This window comes from Chelonia mydas, chromosome 8, assembly GCF_015237465.2.
Source record: "Chelonia mydas isolate rCheMyd1 chromosome 8, rCheMyd1.pri.v2, whole genome shotgun sequence".
NCBI lineage: Eukaryota > Metazoa > Chordata > Testudines > Cheloniidae > Chelonia > Chelonia mydas.
This window is the reverse complement of record NC_057854.1, coordinates 36943912-36962963: the sequence shown is the minus strand read 5'-3', so window position 1 is coordinate 36962963 and position 19052 is coordinate 36943912. Positions and strand designations below refer to the sequence as shown.

The following is a 19052-nucleotide window of genomic DNA, read 5'->3' as shown; positions in this document are numbered from 1 at the left end:
CTCATGACTGCTGTTCTGTGCCAGCTATAGTGGCTCTCAATACTCAATTGAAGGGGACAAAGAAGCAGGCTGGTAGGAGGACCTGAGTGAGGGACGATATCAGCATATTAAAGGCCTAACCGGCTCCTACTACTTCAGTTGACTGCCTGTTCTCCTCAAGTGGGTTCAGGGAAGCAGCAGGAAACAGGAAGCTCCCTGAGAAGCTGGGGTTAATCAGTCCAGCCTCCTGGGGGTGCTAGAGAGGTAATAAGAGGCTCCTCCTCCTCTCTCTCTCCATGCAGCTCCTACTGCTTTCTGTTATTCCCTCTCACCTTTTCTCCTGCCTGCCTGTTATGTCTCTTGTGCCCTCCTTCCTCCAGCACAGCACTCCACCATCTCTGTACATCTAGAGCAGAGAGAATACATATGCACCAGCAACAGACACAATTTTCTACACTCTGGGTCCTAATGGCGACCCCCCCCCCCCCCCGGCCCCAGTCTGGCACCTGAGACGGTCACCTCAGTTTGCTTCATGGTCAGGCCAGCCCTGCTACACACACCCCAAAAAATGTTCCCTGCATCCAAAGGAAAAAAATAACAGGATAAATATATTAAGATGATCTCTTTACTATTTTTATTTATTTTCTAACATCGTATCTTCTCCACTTTGTAATTCTGTTCCATTTACTAGGAAAAACAGAATACATTCTGTAACTGTTTCCCAAAACAACTCTTAGTTCTCTGAGCACAGGATCTCTCTCTCTTAGTAGTTAGAAATGGAGATATAAAAATAAGCTGCCATAATTCTTTTTTAAAGGTTGTAAAACCACTGCATTGTTTCCTATGTTCCAGAATCCATTACTATTGAAAAAGAAACCAAAATGGAATCTGAAAACCAAAAGCTGGAAATGACTCATAGAAAGGAAGTACTTATATGGGTTATAATGCATCACAAATCTAAATAACCATTGTTAATTTTAAATAAAATCCAAAAGAAGCAGTTCATCATAATGAACAGTATTTTGTAAAAAGAAAAGGAGTACTTGTGGCACCTTAGAGACTAACCAATTTATTTGAGCATGAGCTTTCGTGAGCTACAGCTCACTTCATCGGATGCATACTGTGGAAACTGCAGAAGACATTATATACACAGAGACCATGAAACAATACCTCCTCCCATCCCACTCTCCTGCTGGTAATAGCTTATCTAAAGTGATCATCAAGTTGGGCCATTTCCAGCACAAATCCAGGTTTTCTCACCCTCCGCCTCCCCCCCACACACACACACACACAAACTCACTCTTCTGCTGGTAATAGCCCATCCAAAGTGACCACTCTCTTCACAATGTGTATGATAATCAAGGTGGGCCATTTCCTGCACAAATCCAGGTTCTCTCACCCCCAGAACCTGGATTTGTGCAGGAAATGGCCCACCTTGATTATCATACACATTGTGAAGAGAGTGGTCACTTTGGATGGGCTATTACCAGCAGAAGAGTGAGTTTGTGGGTGGGGGGGGCGGAGGGTGAGAAAACCTGGATTTGTGCTGGAAATGGCCCAACTTGATGATCACTTTAGATAAGCTATTACCAGCAGGAGAGTGGGGTGGGAGGAGGTATTGTTTCATGGTCTCTGTGTATATAATGTCTTCTGCAGTTTCCACAGTATGCATCCGATGAAGTGAGCTGTAGCTCACGAAAGCTCATGCTCAAATAAATTGGTTAGTCTCTAAGGTGTCACAAGTACTCCTTTTCTTTTTGCGAATACAGACTAACACGGCAGTTACTCTGAAACCAGTATTTTGTAAGATTCTTGAAGATACACACTCATTCAGTTATCTACTTGTGAACTATCAGGAAAAGGAGAACTTCCAAGTAATAAAATCCATTTAAAAGCTGATAACACAGTGGTAAACAAAAAACTGATCTATTATAAAATCTGTAATAAATAACATAAAATAGGGCTGTCAAGCAATTTAAAAAATTAATTGTAATTAATTGCACTGTTAAACAATAATAGAATACCATTTATTTAAATATTTTTGGATGTTTTCTACATTTTCAAATATATTGATTTCAATTAAAACACAGAATACAAAGTGTACAGCGCTCACTTTATTTTTTTTATTATAAGTACTTGCACTCTAAAAAAAAAAAAGAAATAGTATTTTTCAATTCACCTAATATAACTACAGTAGTGCAATCTCTTTATCATGAAAGTTGAACTTACAAATGTAGAATTATGTACAAAAAAACTGCATTCAAAAATAAAACAATGTAAAATTTTAGAGCCTGCAAGTCCACTCAGTCCTACTTCTTGTTCAGTCAATAGCTCAGACAAACAAGTTTGTTTACATTTTCAGGAAATAATGCTGCCCGCTTCTTGTTTACAATGTCACCTGAAAGTGAGAACAGGCATTCGCATGGCAAGTTGTAACCGGCGTCGCAAGATATTAACATGCCAGATGCACTAAAGATTCATATGTCTCCACCTTCAACCACTATTCCAGAAGACATGCGTCCATGCTGATAATGGGTTCTGCTCAATAACAATCCAAAGCAGTGCAGACCAATGCATGTTCATTTTCATCATCTGAGTCAGATGCCACCAGCAGAAGGTTGATTTTCTTTTTTGGTGGTTCAGGTTCTGTAGTTTCCGCATCAGAGGGTTGCTCTTTTAAGGCTTTTGAAAGCATGCTCCACATCTCATTCCTCTCAGATTTTAGAAGGCACTTCAGATTCTTAAACCTTGGGTGGCATGCTGTAGCTAATTTGAGAAATCTCACATTGGTACCTTCTTTTTATCGAATCTGCAGTGAAAGTGTTCTTAAAATGAACATGTGCTGGGTCATCATCCAAGACTGCTATAACATGAAATATATGCCAAAATGTGGGTAAAACAGAGCAGGGAACATACAATTATCCCCCAAGGAGTTTAGTCACAAATTTAATTAATGCATTATTTTTTTAATGGGCATCATCAGCATGGAAGCATGACCTCTGGAATGGTGGCCGAAGCATGAAGGGGCATATGAATGTTTAGCATATCTGGCACGTAAATACCTTGCAATGGCAGCTTCAAAAATGTCATGCAAATGCCTGTTCTCACTTTCTGGTAACATTGTAAATAAGAAGAGGGCAGCATTATTTCCTGTAAATGTAAACAAACTTGTTTGACTTAACAATTGGCTGAACAAGAAGTAGGACTGAGTGGACTTGTAGGCTCTGAAGTTTTACATTGTTTTGTTTTCGAATGCAGTTATGTAACAAAAAAATCTACATTTGTAAGTTGCACTTTCACAACAAAGATTGCACTACGGTACTTGTATGAGGTGAATTGAAAAATACTATTTCTTTTGTTTATCATTTTTACAGTACAATCATTTGTAATAAAAAATAATATACACTTTGATTTCAATTACAACACAGAATACAATATATATGAAAATGTAGAAAAACATCAAAATATTTAATAAATTTCAATTGGTATTCTATTGTTTAACAGTGCAATTAAAACTGCTATTAATCACGATTAATTTTTTTGAGTTAATCATGTGAGTTAACTGTGATTAATCAATAGCCCTAAAATAAAAGCCTATAAATTTCTGATAATAGGTACACCCAGGTATTCCTCACTAAGATGTTTCTACTGCTGTATCCTGAAACCATAAACAATACTGTAGAAACAGAAATTTTTAAAATATGGTTATATCATGACATTAATTTGGATGCTTCCCTAGATTCTCTGGAATCTTGTAAGAGATGTCATATACTAAAGTGCTTTAGGTTGATAGTCTAGGAAAGAACAGCATAAAAACTAAAAAAAATTCGTAAAACATGTCTGAACTGCATTTAAAAGAGAACAAATAACATATAATAAGCAGGAGAGAAAATGATAAGGGACAAATGGAATAATAAAATTTGGGAGGAAATCCAAAGAAAGGAAAGATGCTTTTCTAGGCAAGAAGCAAGACTGGCAACCAGGAGCTCTTCACTGTGTTTCTGGATCTGTTGCAAACCTTCTGTAACCTTGGACGTGTCACTTCACTGCTCTGGTTCTCAGTTTCCCCACAGAAGGAAGGGGATAATTACAGATAAATTGCGGTGGCATGGTGAGGAGTAACTCAGAGCCAGCACCCAGACTGTTCACCAGTCATGTCCCACTTCAACCCAATTTTGAAGGCTTAGGACTCAGTTATAACAGGTTTCAGTGTGAATAAAGGTGGAATAAAGCGTTACATCTTTACTCATCCTAATGCTTTAACATGTTTTGGCTTCTTCAGATGGAACGTATTAAACCATTGCAATGTATTGTTCTTCACGGTGTCGTCATCATCAATGGAAACTATCAGTCAAGAAGCATATAACGAGCCATCTCTAATAACAAAAATTATAAGGAAGTAATTCTTGGAGGAATACTCCCCAGACAAAGAACACGGATGCTACCACCAGATCATGGCTATTTATTTCTTCTTCATAAAAAAAGTGTTTCTCATGGAATTAATAGCGCAGACGGTACTACTAAAAAAAAGAGCAAACTATAGCCAATAAAATTGCAAATTTATATCTATAATATTATATCCTTTGGCTTATATCCATTCAAACTGACATATCTCGAATTTCGTTTGAATGCTATTAAAAACCACTTATGTTTCAAAAACTGTATCCGAAGTAACCACCCAAAAGCAACACACAGAAAGCTGGATAGCTAAAAAGATTCATTATTCGTCATTCAAACGTGCATTTTTAAAAAATATATAAACCCATTAGGGAATCACTACGAACTACGTAACAATAATCTTCAGCGAGACACAGGAAACAATGCATTGTGGAGGGAAATATTATTTAACCAACCGTGCCGCATAGCTTGGGCGTCTCCTTCTCCCCGTTCTCTGCAAAGTTAGGAAAGTTGGGGCTGAAAACCATGAGGTCATTCTTGGCGGTGACTTCCCCGACACACAGGTTCCGGCTCTGGCGCTGCGAATAGGACCAACTCCCCACTTCGCTCGAGCACACCACGGTGGCTTTCCCAGGACCGCACATCACTTCCGGACCCGGATGGCATCTCAGGCCAACGTACACGACAATCACCAGCACAAACAGCCCGGACACCGAGCAAATGGCGATCATTAAAGACACGTTCAGGTCAACCAAGGGCCCTTCGCTCCCGACCCTTTGCCTCGAGTCCCATTTCACAGCCTGCGGACTCTCCACCAGGGACAGGCTGACCGTGGCTGTCGCTGACAGCGCCGGCTCCCCATGGTCCTTCACCAGGATCACGAGTCTCTGGCTGGGGCCGTCCGACTCCTCCAAGGCCCGCGTGGTGCTGATCTCCCCGCTGTACACACCCACCCGGAAAGGCCCCGCAGCCCTGGCCTCCTGCACTTCGTAGCGAAGCCACGCGTTGTAGCCGGAATCCGCATCCACCGCTCGGACCTTGCCCACCACGTGCCCTGCGCCGGCCGACAGCGGAACCAGCTCGGGCCCTGGCGAGCCGCGGCCGGAGCCAGGCGCGGACACTGCCGGCGCGTTGTCATTTTCATCCACGACGAAGAGCTGCACAGTCACGGTCCCGCACAAGGAGGGGAACCCGGCGTCCCGCGCGCTCACCTGGAACTGCAGCACTTGCAGCTCCTCGTAGTCAAAGGGCTGCAGCCCATAGATGTGCCCGCTCTCCGAGTGCACCGAGATGTAGCTGGACACGGGCTGCTGCTCTCCCACACTGCGCTCCACCACCGAGTAGCTCACAAAGGCGTTTTCCCGCAGGTCCGGGTCCGACGCCGACACGCTCAAGAGATGGGCCCCGGGACGGTTGTTTTCCTTCACAAACACCGTGTACACGGGCTGAGGGAAAGCAGGGGCGTTATCGTTCACATCCGCGATCGGCACCAAAATGCTGCTGCTGGCCGAGAGAGACGGGGCCCCTTCGTCTCTGGCTGTCACCAGGATCTTATATTCAGACACTCGCTCCCGATCCACGGCCTCCGCCAGCACCAGCGAGTGATAATTCTTAAAGGTGGAGACGAGCTGAAACGGCAGGTCCGGGGGGATGGAGCAGGTGACTTTGCCGTTGTCTCCCGAGTCCCGGTCGGAGACGCTAATAAGAGCCACCACTGTCCCCGGGGGAGCGTCCTCCGGCACCGGCAGGGAAAGGGAAGTCACGGCCAGCTCAGGGGCGTTATCGTTCACGTCTAAAATGTCTATCAAAACTTTACAGTGTCCCACTAACGGGGGATTCCCTTTATCCTTTGCCTCAACTTGAATTTCAAACAGATTAATATCTTCAAAATCTGTATTTCCTTTAACCCTGATTTCTCCAGTATTTTGTTCTATCCTGAAAACTTTTCTTATGTTTTGAGGAATATGACTGGTAAACGAATAGGAAATATTCTTATTAATGCCCTCATCCATGTCAGTGGCGTTGAGTTTTATGACTAAAGTCCCGTTAGCTGCATTTTCCAATAATTTGATTTGATAAACGGATTGATTAAATATGGGCGCGTTGTCATTGGCATCCAGCACAGTGATCACCAGCTGAACTGTGCCGGTGAGCTCCGGTTTGCCCCCATCAATAGCGGTGAGCAATAAATGATGCGCAGGGATGTCCTCTCTATCAAGAGGTTTCTTTAACACAAGCACCAAAGATTTACTTTTCTCCTTCGTTTTCTCCTCTACAATGAAATTTTCGCTTGGGCTGAGTTTATAGGTTAGCAGCGAGTTTGTACCGATATCTGCGTCAGACGCGCCCTCTAGTGGGAAACGCGAACCTGGAAGCGTCAGTGATTCTGCTATACTCAGGTTTTGTTCGTTTACCGAGAAAACAGGAGCATTGTCATTTATATCCTGTATCTCCACTTCCACGTGAAATATCCTCAGGGGTTTGTCCACTATCACCTCCAGGTCAATGGCGCACAGGGGGCTCTGGCCGCACACCTCTTCCCTGTCTACTGGCGAATTAACAAACAAAACGCCGCTCTGCAAATTTACCTCAAAATAGTCTCCCCTGCCTTTGGAGACCATCCGGAACATCCGAGGCACCAGCTCCGACACCTCCAGCCCCAGGTCCTGGGCCAGGCGGCCCACAAAGGTGCCGTGTTTGGATTCCTCCGGCAGGGAATAACGGACCTGGCCGCTGCCCACCTCCCAGGCCGTGTGTAGCAGAACCAGCCGCAGCAGCTGCCCGGTTACCAGGGAGTCTCGCCGGAGAAGAGCCATCGCGGACGCGGGGCGCGGGTTTATAACTCAGTTTTTTAACTGAGCGAACGGCAGAGTCCAGTGAATGAGGGGGGTGAGAGACCTTTGAAAACAGTTTATTTAATCCACGCCTCTCACATCCGGGAGCCCTCCTGACGCGTTGACAGGCAGGGTTTTCCAGTCTTCTGTGGGAGGAGCTGTGTGTTTCTTTCCTGTTGAAAAGTCTCTTTAGACATCAGCGACACCTTGTGACAGAATGTGTAAACACAACAGTGAAGATTTTCCCCCATATATCTTTTACCTTAATCAGGACTTCCTTTCATCTTTCACTACTCTGCTAACAAAATTTCGTTACTGAATTTTTACTTATTTTACATCAATGCATTGGGCAGTGAGATAGATTTTCATTGTTTTGGGAATGACTAATAACTGATTGTTTACTCTGTAAATTTTTATATTCATATAATAATATTTACATTTTCTTACCTCCCAGTCAGATACATAAGTAAATCAACTGTTAAACTTAATTTTGAAACCACAATTTTAAAAAGAATATTTCTTCTGCCAATTTCACTCCAACAGGTCCTCTACTGGTTCCATAATCTCACATATTTATCATGGGGGAAATATTTGTTAGTAAATGGAGATGTCAGAAATTCACTCCCATCCTTAACCAGCATCATAGTTCTGTGAGATATTAACTATGAGAGTTGACTTAATATTTACAAGATAGATACCAGAACAACACTGTCCGTTCCTCACTGATTAAAACTATAAAAAAGGTAGGAAGGAAAGAGTGGAGGGGAGAAAGGTGCAGGAAAAGGAGAGGGAGATGTATCAGGACATAATGGGTCTTCTCCAGCAGCAAACACAGATGCTGCAGACTCCTGGGGACCTATACATTCAACAATCCCAGGCTCGCCTCCCAGTGCAGTCCATGGAGAACTCCATTACAGCACCTTCCTACATCCCCTGAACATTCCACAGGACACCACTCGCTGCTACTCTACCCCTACCACTCCATCCTGGGGGACATTAAAGACAATCAGAGCTTCACATACACTGATCCGTGAAAGCCACAGTTGGTGTATGTGTAACTAAAGTGGACACAAATGTTCTTGCCCTTTCAAAAGTGCTGTTCTCTGAATTTATTGTTTTATCATGTTTTTAAAGTATTTGTTTTAAATTTTCACAGAGTTTTTCACTGATTTTATTACAGAATAAAATTATATTATTTGGAACATTATTCTCCTTTATTAGTTCGCAACATGCATGTGAGTGCTGAGCAGTTCTGAGAGCAACCAATTACCTGTTCCTATATAGTGTCATAAAACTCAGAGGATCAGTCACAAACTAAATTAATAGGTGCAGCAACAATGTTATGTTCCTACATGTACAGCAATCACCACACAATTCCTACCAGGCCACAAAAGAGCAGTGCCAGGTAGAGCACACTACAACAACACACACTATTCTGGCTCATTGTTAAAGCATCCCTGAGCCATATAGCTCTATGTTGAGCTCTTCTAATAGCCTTTGTCTCTGGCTGTTCAAATTCAATAGACAGCTATCTCTGCTCTCCACCTGGTGGAAACTTTCCCCCTTGGCTTCACAGATATTATGCAGGACACAGCAGGCAGCTATAACCATTGGTATATTTTTCTCAGTGAGACCCAGTCTTGTGAGTAAACAACACAGCGACCCTTCCAATGACCAAAACTACATTCAACTGTCAGTCAGTGAAAAATATCTGGCTTCCAGTCCCCTCCCCATTTTAATTAGGATCCTATTAGCTCAGATACCTCAGCTGATCTCAGTGGAGCAGACAGTCAATCTGACTTCACTTCTGATTGTACGAGGAGAGAGGCAGTCCCTGAGATACATAAGAAACTAAATATTTAGACCTTAATATGCTACATTCAACAACCTAAATTGCACACAGACTTAAGCTGCAAAGTGCAAACTAATACAACTTATGCAGAATGAGTATAATACACGCTCTGTGAGAAGCACCATCAAGCAGGCAGCCATGTTCTGCAATAACTGATATTTCTGTGTATTTCAGATGTTACCCAATGTAGAAAGAATTGCAGGAATCCAATCTGGAAACGACAAAAGCTTGGATTATTGTGATGAAGACCACATCCAAAATAAAAGGGTGCAACTTCCTGGCCAAGGATAAATGGCAAAACCCACTCTGAGCCACTGCTATCTAGATTTCTAGAAGCACCTGAAGATTCCACAGAAACTGTGGACTAAACCATTCTATAGAAACTAAAATCTATGAATCACAGAAACAAAAAATGATCCAACACTCTAGTCTTAGAAAAAGGACACTACTTCTGCCATTTCTTCCAATTCTTTCTCCCATCCAACCAGAATAATCTGAATGTTACCCAAGCATTAGAACACCTAGCAACTAAACCATCTGAAGACACACACAGGTGAAACTGCCTCACTATGTTCCCTAACAGCTTTGTGTACACATTGAAAAGGAGGGATACAAATAATAATCCACATGAGTCCCCTTGGGCTGATAAGAAACCACCCAATGCAAAATCCTTTCACAGAAAAAGGAATTAAGTCAACCAAATCCAACTCTCTCTCCAACCTGGCCAGTGTTAACAGCCATGTCAATTATCTTATTGTCAAGACTTTCAAAGGCAGCTGATAGAATTGTCTAAAATAATCAACATGGACACTTGATCTTCATCCATTGCGGGAGAGGACTGATATACAAGATCAATACAGTATCTTTACCATACCCAAGTCTAAAGCTATTCTTATTGGGGGGGTCAAGAAAATCTGGATCACAGGAACATAAAAAATGTAATTCTGGATCAGACCTGTCTAGTATCCTGTCTCTGACAGGGCCAATAACAAATGCTTCAGAGAAAAGTGAAAGAAACCAGACAATAGGAAGAGATGGGATAACTTGTCCTCCATAAATTTATCATCTTAATCCCTAACCTTAGAAACTGTCTTAAACCCTGAAGCAGGAGATTTTATATGTCTTCAAAAACTTTTTAACATTAACTATTATTATTCTGATTATTTTTGTTATCTGCCTTGAAGTCCAATCCATCTTTGTGTCTTGCTAAATTCTTGGCCTCAACAACATCCTGTAGCAACAAGTCTCACAGTCTAATAACACACTGAGTGAAAAAGTATTTCCATTACTCCTAGGAGAATTCTGTGCCAAAAAATTAAAAATTCTGCACCAAAGCATTAAAAATTCTGTGCACAATACTTTAAAATTCTGCATATTTTATTTGTCAAAATAACACAATATAATCATACCAATTTCAATTATTTTGGTAATTCATTTCAAAATATCTGTCAGCAAGAATGTCTGTAACAATACAGACAAAAAAAGATTCTCGTAATTTCTTTTTGACAAATAGATTCCTTACTATGCATATTAATACAGAACTTTAAGTAATTCATTTAAATTACAATACAGAACTGTATCTCCTGCATCTGTCAGAAGCAGTGCAAAGGCTTGGGGGAGTCAGGGGTAACAGAGAAGCTGAGGAAGAGGGAAGGAGCCTGGAGGGTTGTTGGGTGTAGGTGGGAAAAATATGGAATATGGTTTTTGGGGGGGGGGAAGAGGCGGGATTGTTAGGGAGTTGGTGAGCTTCCCCCATGCAGACGCTGGCTGATACTAAGTCTCTCCCATTCAGTCAGGCACATTTGCCACTTTCCCTACACCCTCGTGGGTCTCTGCAGCCTGCTCCCCCATCCCCATGTGTCCCTGCAGCCCCCCGTCCCTGTTTCCATGTAGCCTTGCACCCCCATTCCCATTCAACCCTCGGGTCAATGCTGTCACACCACTAGCTCCTGAGCCCACACTCCACTCTGTCCCTCTCCCACTAGCTATTCTGAATCCCAGTCTGTGATGCTCATACCCCAGCAGTCCTGTGTGCCCACTCTGTCTGTCCTAACTTGGCTCCGCAGGCAGGGTGCTGTGATGAACTTCTACTCCTGGGAAAATGCTGTGCCACTGTGCACGTACAGAATTTTTTTCCCCACAGAAAATATATTCTGCCCCAGAAGAACTGCAGTTCTACCTTTTGTCCACCAGAGGCTGCTGTGGCACCAGAACAGCCAGCTGCATTCATGCTGCTAGCTGTCATGGCACCACAGCGGCCTCTGGTGTGTGAAAGATGGAATGGCAGCACTTCTTGGCCAGAATGCATTTTCTGCAGAGAAAAAAATTCTGCAGGACACATGAATTCTGTGCGTTCACAGTGGCACAGAATTCCCCCAGAAGTATTCCATGTGTGATGATAGACCAGGTGCCAGCTCTTGCTAAGCTGTAGGCATCAGCTGAGCACTGACAAATTCATAGCTAGAAACCAGACCATTTCTCCTGTACGTGAGTACTATTCAAGATAGATGTTAGACTTGTAAGGACGTGTTTTGTGTTTAGACTATGTAGTAGGAAGAGAGCCTGAGACATGTGATCTTGTATCAGAGGACTGGTATGAGGCCTGAGGCCTAGGCTAAAGTAGTAATCAAAGCTTTACTGATATAAAGTAGTAATCAAAGTTTTACTGATATAAAGACTGTTATACAGACTGATATAAAGACAAGCTGTGAGCAAGAGGCGGGACCCGCTCACAGAATCAGGCAAGAACAGGACTTATATAGCAGAAATACACATTCCTAAAAAGTGCTAGGCACAGAGTAGTCATGCAAACACATCCCGAAATCAAGTGGTACCAGAACAATCCCGATATCAAGAATGGTACAAAAACATTCCCTAAGAATAACAGAAACACACTGACTCCTTGTGACGTTACCTGATTAAAATATGACCATATAGATCATTGTTACAACCTCTGTTATATATTTGCAACAAATCTTGTACAAAGGTTGTCAAGTGAGGTGTCCATGAAAAGGTTATGATATGCTGGTTATGGTTATGCTATTTGTAGGCATGTATCATTTTTGTATTTGAAGTTATAAATATTGGCTGTATACCTGGATTTCAAATGTTTGCTCCTGGGTAACATCCACAAAGTAGTTAGCCAGCACATCTTGGAGGGACTATTCAAAATCAGTGGCCCATGAAAAGGACACTTAATTCACAATGGACCATGGGAGATGCCTATCTATGCTGAGTGGACTGTCCTGTGAACCTGCTGCCTGGAATATAGGTAATGGCTTCCTGCAATGACTGAGTGAAATTGGGCATGAACATGTATCTTGCCCATGTGACTCAAAACACTGTCTGGTCACCTGTGATTCTCCACTACCTGTGCTGAGGTTTTTGTTTAAATCAATGGGTTCCCCTCCACACGGCAGAGGATATAAATGGCCCTAGGAACCCCTCAATTTTGCATCTATCCTGCTCCAGCCTCTGGACTATACTAATGGGAGCATTCTAACCAATGGACTGAGGACCTTCCAATGATTTGGAAGCAACCAGAGACGTGACTTAAGCCAGCAATTTATTCCTTCACTGCTACAAGCCTGAACCCAGAACTTTGCAATTGCTGTATGTATTTGATTCCTTTAACCAATTTTAACTCTGACCTTTCTTTCTTTCTTTTTATGAATAAACCTTTATATTTTAGATACTAAATGATTGGTATCAGCATGATTTTGGGGTAAGATCTAAGTTATATATTGACCTGGGTGTGTGGCTGGTCCTTTGGGATCAGAATAACCTTTTATTTGAAGAGACTGGTTTTAAAGAACCTGTCATCTCTAAGCCCTGGTCTACACTAGGACTTTAGGTCGAATTTAGCAGCGTTAAATCGATGTAAACCCGTACCTGTCCACACGATGAAGCCATTTATTTCGACTTAAAGGGCTCTTAAAATCGATTTCCTTACTCCACCCCTGACAAGTGGATTAGCGCTTAAATCGGCCTTGCCGGGTCGAATTTGGGGTACTGTGGACACAATTCGACGGTATTGGCCTCCGGGAGCTATCCCAGAGTGCTCCACTTTGACCGCTCTGGACAGCACTCTCAACTCAGATGCACTGGCCAGGTAGACAGGAAAAGAACTGCGAACTTTTGAATCTCATTTCCTGTTTGGCCAGCGTGGCAAGCTGCAGGTGACCATGCAGAGCTCATCAGCAGAGGTGACCATGATGGAGTCTCAGAATCGCAAAAGAGCTCCAGCATGGACCGAACGGGAGGTACGGGATCTGATCGCTGTATGGGGAGAGGAATCCGTGCTATCAGAACTCCGTTCCAGTTTTCGAAATGCCAAAACCTTTGTCAAAATCTCCCAGGGCATGAAGGACAGAGGCCATAACAGGGACCCGAACCAGTGCCGCGTGAAACTGAAGGAGCTGAGGCAAGCCTACCAGAAAACCAGAGAGGCGAACGGCCGCTCCGGGTCAGAGCCCCAAACATGCCGCTTCTATGATGAGCTGCATGCCATTTTAGGGGGTTCAGCCACCACTACCCCAGCCGTGTTGTTTGACTCCTTCAATGGAGATGGAGGCAATACGGAAGCAGGTTTTGGGGACGAAGAAGATGATGATGAGGAGGAGGTTGTAGATAGCTCACAGCAAGCAAGCGGAGAAACCGGTTTTCCCGACAGCCAGGAACTGTTTCTCACCCTGGACCTGGAGCCAGTACCCCCCGAACCCACCCAAGGCTGCCTCCTGGACCCAGCAGGCGGAGAAGGGACCTCCGGTGAGTGTACCTTTTAAAATACTATACATGGTGTAAAAGCAAGCATGTGAAAGGATTACTTTGCCCTGGCATTCGCGGCTCTCCTGGATATACTCCCAAAGCCTTTGCAAAAGGTTTCTGGGGAGGGCAGACTTATTGCGTCCTTCATGGTAGGACACTTTACCACTCCAGGCCAGTAACACGTACTCGGGAATCATTGTACAACAAAGCATTGCAGTGTATGTTTGCTGGCGTTCAAGCAACATCCGTTCTTTATCTCTCTGTGTTATCCTCAGGAGAGTGAGATATAATCCATGGTCACCTGGTTGAAATAGGGTGCTTTTCTTCAGGGGACACTCAGAGGAGCCCATTCCTGCTGGGCTGTTTGCCTGCAGCTGAACAGAAATGTTCCCCGCTGTTAGCCACAGGGAGGGGGGAGGGTTGAGGGGGTAGCCACGCGGTGGGGGGAGGCAAAATGCGACCTTGTAACGAAAGCACATGTGCTATGTATGTAATGTTAACAGCAAGGTTTACCCTGAAAGAGTGTAGCCAGTGTTTTATAAAATGTGTCTTTTTAAATACCGCTGTCCCTTTTTTTTTCTCCACCAGCTGCATGTGTTTCAATGATCACAGGATCTTCTCCTTCCCAGAGGCTAGTGAAGATTAGAAAGAAAAAAAAACGCACTTGAGATGAAATGTTCTCCGAGCTGATGCTGTCCTCCCACACTGACAGAGCACAGACGAATGCGTGGAGGCAAATAATGTCAGACTGCAGGAAAGCACAAAATGACCGGGAGGAGAGGTGGCGGGCTGAAGAGAGTAAGTGGAGGGCTGAAGAGAGTAAGTGGCGGGCTGAAGAGAGGGCTGAAGCTCGAATGTGGCGGCAGCGTGATGAGAGGAGGCAGGATTCAATGCTGAGGCTGCTGGAGGACCAAACCAGTATGCTCCAGTGTATGGTTGAGCTGCAGCAAAGGCAGCTGGAGAACAGACTGCCACTACAGCCCCTGTGTAACCAACCGCCCTTCTCCCCAAGTTCCATAGCCTCCACACCCAGACGCCCAAGAACGCGGTGGGGGGGCCTCCGGCCAACCAGCCACTCCACCACAGAGGATTGCCCAAAAAAAAGAAGGCTGTCATTCAATAAATTTTAAAGTTGTAAACTTTTAAAGTGCTGTGTGGCATTTTCCTTCCCTCCTCCACCACCCCTCCTGGGCTACCTTGGTAGTCATCCCCCTGTTTGTGTGATGAATGAATGAAGAATGCATGAATGTGAAGCAACAATGACTTTATTGCCTCTGCAAGCGGTGATCGAAGGGAGGAGGAGAGGGTGGTTAGCTTACAGGGAAGTAGAGTGAACCAAGGGGCGGGGGGTTTCATCAAGGAGAAACAAACAGAACTTTCACAACGTAGCCTGGCCAGTCATGAAACTGGTTTTCAAAGCCTCTCTGATGCGTACCGCGCCCTCCTGTGCTCTTCTAACCGCCCTGGTGTCTGGCTGCGTGTAACCAGCAGCCAGGCGATTTGCCTCAACCTCCCACCCCGCCATAAACGTCTCCCCCTTACTCTCACAGATATTGTGGAGCACACAGCAAGCAGTAATAACAGTGGGAATATTGGTTTCGCTGAGGTCTAAGCGAGTCAGTAAACTGCGCCAGCGCGCCTTTAAACGTCCAAATGCACATTCTACCACCATTCTGCACTTGCTCAGCCTGTAGTTGAACAGCTCCTGACTACTGTCCAGGCTGCCTGTGTATGGCTTCATGAGCCATGGCATTAAGGGGTAGGCTGGGTCCCCAAGGATACATATAGGCATTTCAACATCCCCAACAGTTATTTTCTGGTCTGGGAATAAAGTCCCTTCTTGCAGCTTTTGAAACAGACCAGAGTTCCTGAAGATGCGAGCGTCATGTACCTTTCCCGGCCATCCCACGTTGATGTTGGTGAAACGTCCCTTGTGATCCACCAGAGCTTGCAGCACTATTGAAAAGTACCCCTTGCGGTTTATGTACTCGCCGGCTTGGTGCTCCGGTGCCAAGATAGGGATATGGGTTCCGTCTATGGCCCCACCACAGTTAGGGAATCCCATTGCAGCAAAGCCATCCACTATGACCTGCACATTTCCCAGGGTCACTACCCTTGATATCAGCACATCTTTGATTGCGTGGGCTACTTGCATCACAGCAGCCCCAACAGTAGATTTGCCCACTCCAAATTGATTCCCAACTGACCGGTAGCTGTCTGGCGTTGCAAGCTTCCACAGGGCTATCGCCACTCGCTTCTCAACTGTGAGGGCTGCTCTCATCTTGGTATTCATGCGCTTCAGGGCAGGGGAAAGCAAGTCACAGAGTTCCATGAAAGTGCCCTTACGCATGCGAAAGTTTCGCAGCCACTGGGAATCGTCCCAGACCTGCAACACTATGCGGTCCCACCAGTCTGTGCTTGTTTCCCGAGCCCAGAATCGGCGTTCCACAGCATGAACCTGCCCCATTAGCACCATGATGCATGCATTGGCAGGGCCCATGCTTTCAGAGAAATCTGTGTCCATGTCCTGATCACTCACGTGACCGCGCTGACGTCGCCTCCTCGCCCGGTAGCGCTTTGCCAGGTTCTGGTGCTGCATATACTGCTGGATAATGCGTGTGGTGTTTAATGTGCTCCTAATTGCCAAAGTGAGCTGAGCGGCCTCCATGCTTGCCTTGGTATGGCGTCCGCACAGAAAAAAGGCGTGGAATGATTGTCTGCCGTTGCTCTGACGGAGGGAGGGGCGACTGACGACACGGCTTACAGGGTTGGCTTCAGGGAGCTAAAATCCACAAAGGGGGTGGCTTTAAATCAAGGAGTAGTTCAGGCAGGAGTTCATGGAGGGTTCCAATAAGAAATGGTGCACCTAAGTTACTGTTCTTATTGGAACAAGGAGGTTAGCCTGGCCTCTGATTGATACATGGCTAGATTTAGCTCGCTGCACCTTCTCTGTGAGTGACTGCAGTGTGACCTAGAGGAATGAGTCCCCTAGACAGGGGAAGAGGCAAATGAGTACAAAACAAATCTGGTCTATTTCTTGTTTTGATCCACTCCATCTATCTTTTACATCTTTGGCTGGCAGCAGACGGTGCAGAAGGACTGCATGCCATCCACATCTCATGGCTGCTCGGCAGAAGATGGTACAGTACGACTGCTAGCCATCCTCATCTCTTGCCTGCCAGGCAGAAGATGGTGCAATATGACTGCTAGCCATCCTCATCTCTTGCCTGCCTGGCAGAAGATGGTACAATACGATTGCTAGCCATCGTCATCTCTTGCCTGCCCGGCAGAAGACGGTACAATACGACTGCTAGCAATCCGTATTGCCTGCCTGATCACCATAAGACGGTTCAATAGGACTGACTGCAGGACTAAAGAGAATGACCTGGTCAAGTCACCAAAAATTTAGTCCCTGCGCCCATGTCTGCCCAGGCGCTCCCAGCCGACGTGGCCAGGAGCACCTCGGACACGACGAGGACGGGTAACAGTCATACTGCACCGTCTGCTGCCAGAAGGCAATGGGTTGCTGCTACTGTGTAGCAATGCAGTACCGCGTCTGCCAGCACCCAGGAGACATACGGTGACGGTTACCTGAGCGGGCTCCATGCTTGCGGTGGTATGGCGTCCGCACAGGTAACTCAGGAAAAAAGGCGCGAAACGATTGTCTGCCCTTGCCTTCACGGAGGGAGGGAGGGAACGGGGGCCGGACAATATGTACCCAGAACCACCCGCGACAATGTTTTAGCCCAATCAGAGTGCTCCATTGTGACTGCTCTGGACAGCACTCTCAACTCAGATGCACGATTGTTTGCCGTTGCTCTGACGCAGGGAGGGGCGACTGAGGACACGGCTTACAGGGTTGACTTCACGGAGGGTTCCGATAAGAAATGGTGCACCTAAGTTATTGTTCTTATTGGAACAAGGAGGTTAGCCTGGCCTCTGATTGATACATGGCTAGATTTAGCTTGCTGCACCTTCTCTGTGAGTGACTGCAGTGTGACCTAGAGGAATGAGTCCCCTAGACAGGGGAAGAGGCAAATGAGTACAAAACAAATCCGGTTTATTTCTTGTTTTGATCCACTCCATCTATCTTTTACATCTTTGGCTGGCAGCAGACGGTGCAGAAGGACTGCATGCCATCCACATCTCATGGCTGCTCGGCAGAAGACGGTACAATAGGACTGCTAAGCAATCCATATTGCCTGCCTGATCACCATAAGACGGTTCAATAGGACTGACTGCCGGACTTAAGAGAATGACCTGGTCAAGTCACTAAACATTTAGTCCCTGCGCCCATGTCTGCCCAGGCGCTCCTGATCGACCTCACACAGGCGACCAGGAGCACCTCGGACATGACGAGGACGGCTACCAGTCGTACTGTACCGTCTGCTGCCAGAAGGCAATGGGTTGCTGCTACTGTGTAGCAATGCCATACCGCGTTTCCAGCACCGAGGAGACATACGGTGACGGTTACCTGAGCGGGCTCCATGCTTGCGGTGGTATGGCGTCCGCACAGGTAACTCAGGAAAAAAGGCGCGAAACGATTGTCTGCCCTTGCCTTCACGGAGGGAGGGAGGGAACGGGGGCCGGACAATATGTACCCAGAACCACCCGCGACAATGTTTTAGCCCAATCAGAGTGCTCCATTGTGACTGCTCTGGACAGCACTCTCAACTCAGATGCACGATTGTTTGCCGTTGCTCTGACGCAGGGAGGGGCGACTGAGGACACGGCTTACAGGGTTGACTTCACGGAGGGTTCCAATAAGAAATGGTGCACCTAAGTTATTGTTCTTATTGGAACAAGGAGGTTAGCCTGGCCTCTGATTGATACATGGCTAGATTTAGCTCGCTGCACCTTCTCTGTGAGTGACTGCAGTGTGACCTAGAGGAATGAGTCCCCTAGACAGGAGAGGAGGCAAATGAGTACAAAACAAATCTGGTCTATTTCTTGTTTTGATCCACTCCATCTATCTTTTACATCTTTGGCTGGCAGCAGACGGTGCAGAAGGACATATTGCCTACCTGCTCACCATAAGACGGTTCAATAGGACTGACTGCCGGACTTAAGAGAATGACCTGGTCAAGTCACCAAAAATTTAGTCCCTGCGCCCATGTCTGCCCAGGCGCTCCCAGCCGACGTGGCCAGGAGCACCTCGGACATGACGAGGACGGCTACCAGTCATATTGTACCGTCTGCTGCCACAAGGCAAGGGGTTGCTG

At 45.6% G+C, this 19052-nt stretch overlaps 2 protein-coding genes across 13 annotated transcripts in view; both read right to left on the bottom strand.

The window, feature by feature from the left end:
* LOC102934918 (protocadherin alpha-C2) overlaps positions 1–19052 on the bottom strand; it is a 333845-nt gene that overhangs the window by 197570 nt on the left and 117223 nt on the right. The window contains exon 1 of one of the 12 annotated variants that reach the window (XM_037907837.2): positions 4833–7317. The exons of the other annotated variants lie outside the window; for them this stretch is intronic. Within the exon in view, the coding sequence (XP_037763765.1) occupies positions 4833–7193 (2361 nt within the window). The 5' untranslated portion in view covers positions 7194–7317. Of the gene's footprint in view, positions 1–4832; positions 7318–19052 lie in introns of those variants that run through there. 12 annotated transcript variants of the gene reach the window in all.
* Positions 1–19052, bottom strand: part of LOC119566981 (protocadherin alpha-5-like) — a 152728-nt gene that overhangs the window by 119391 nt on the left and 14285 nt on the right.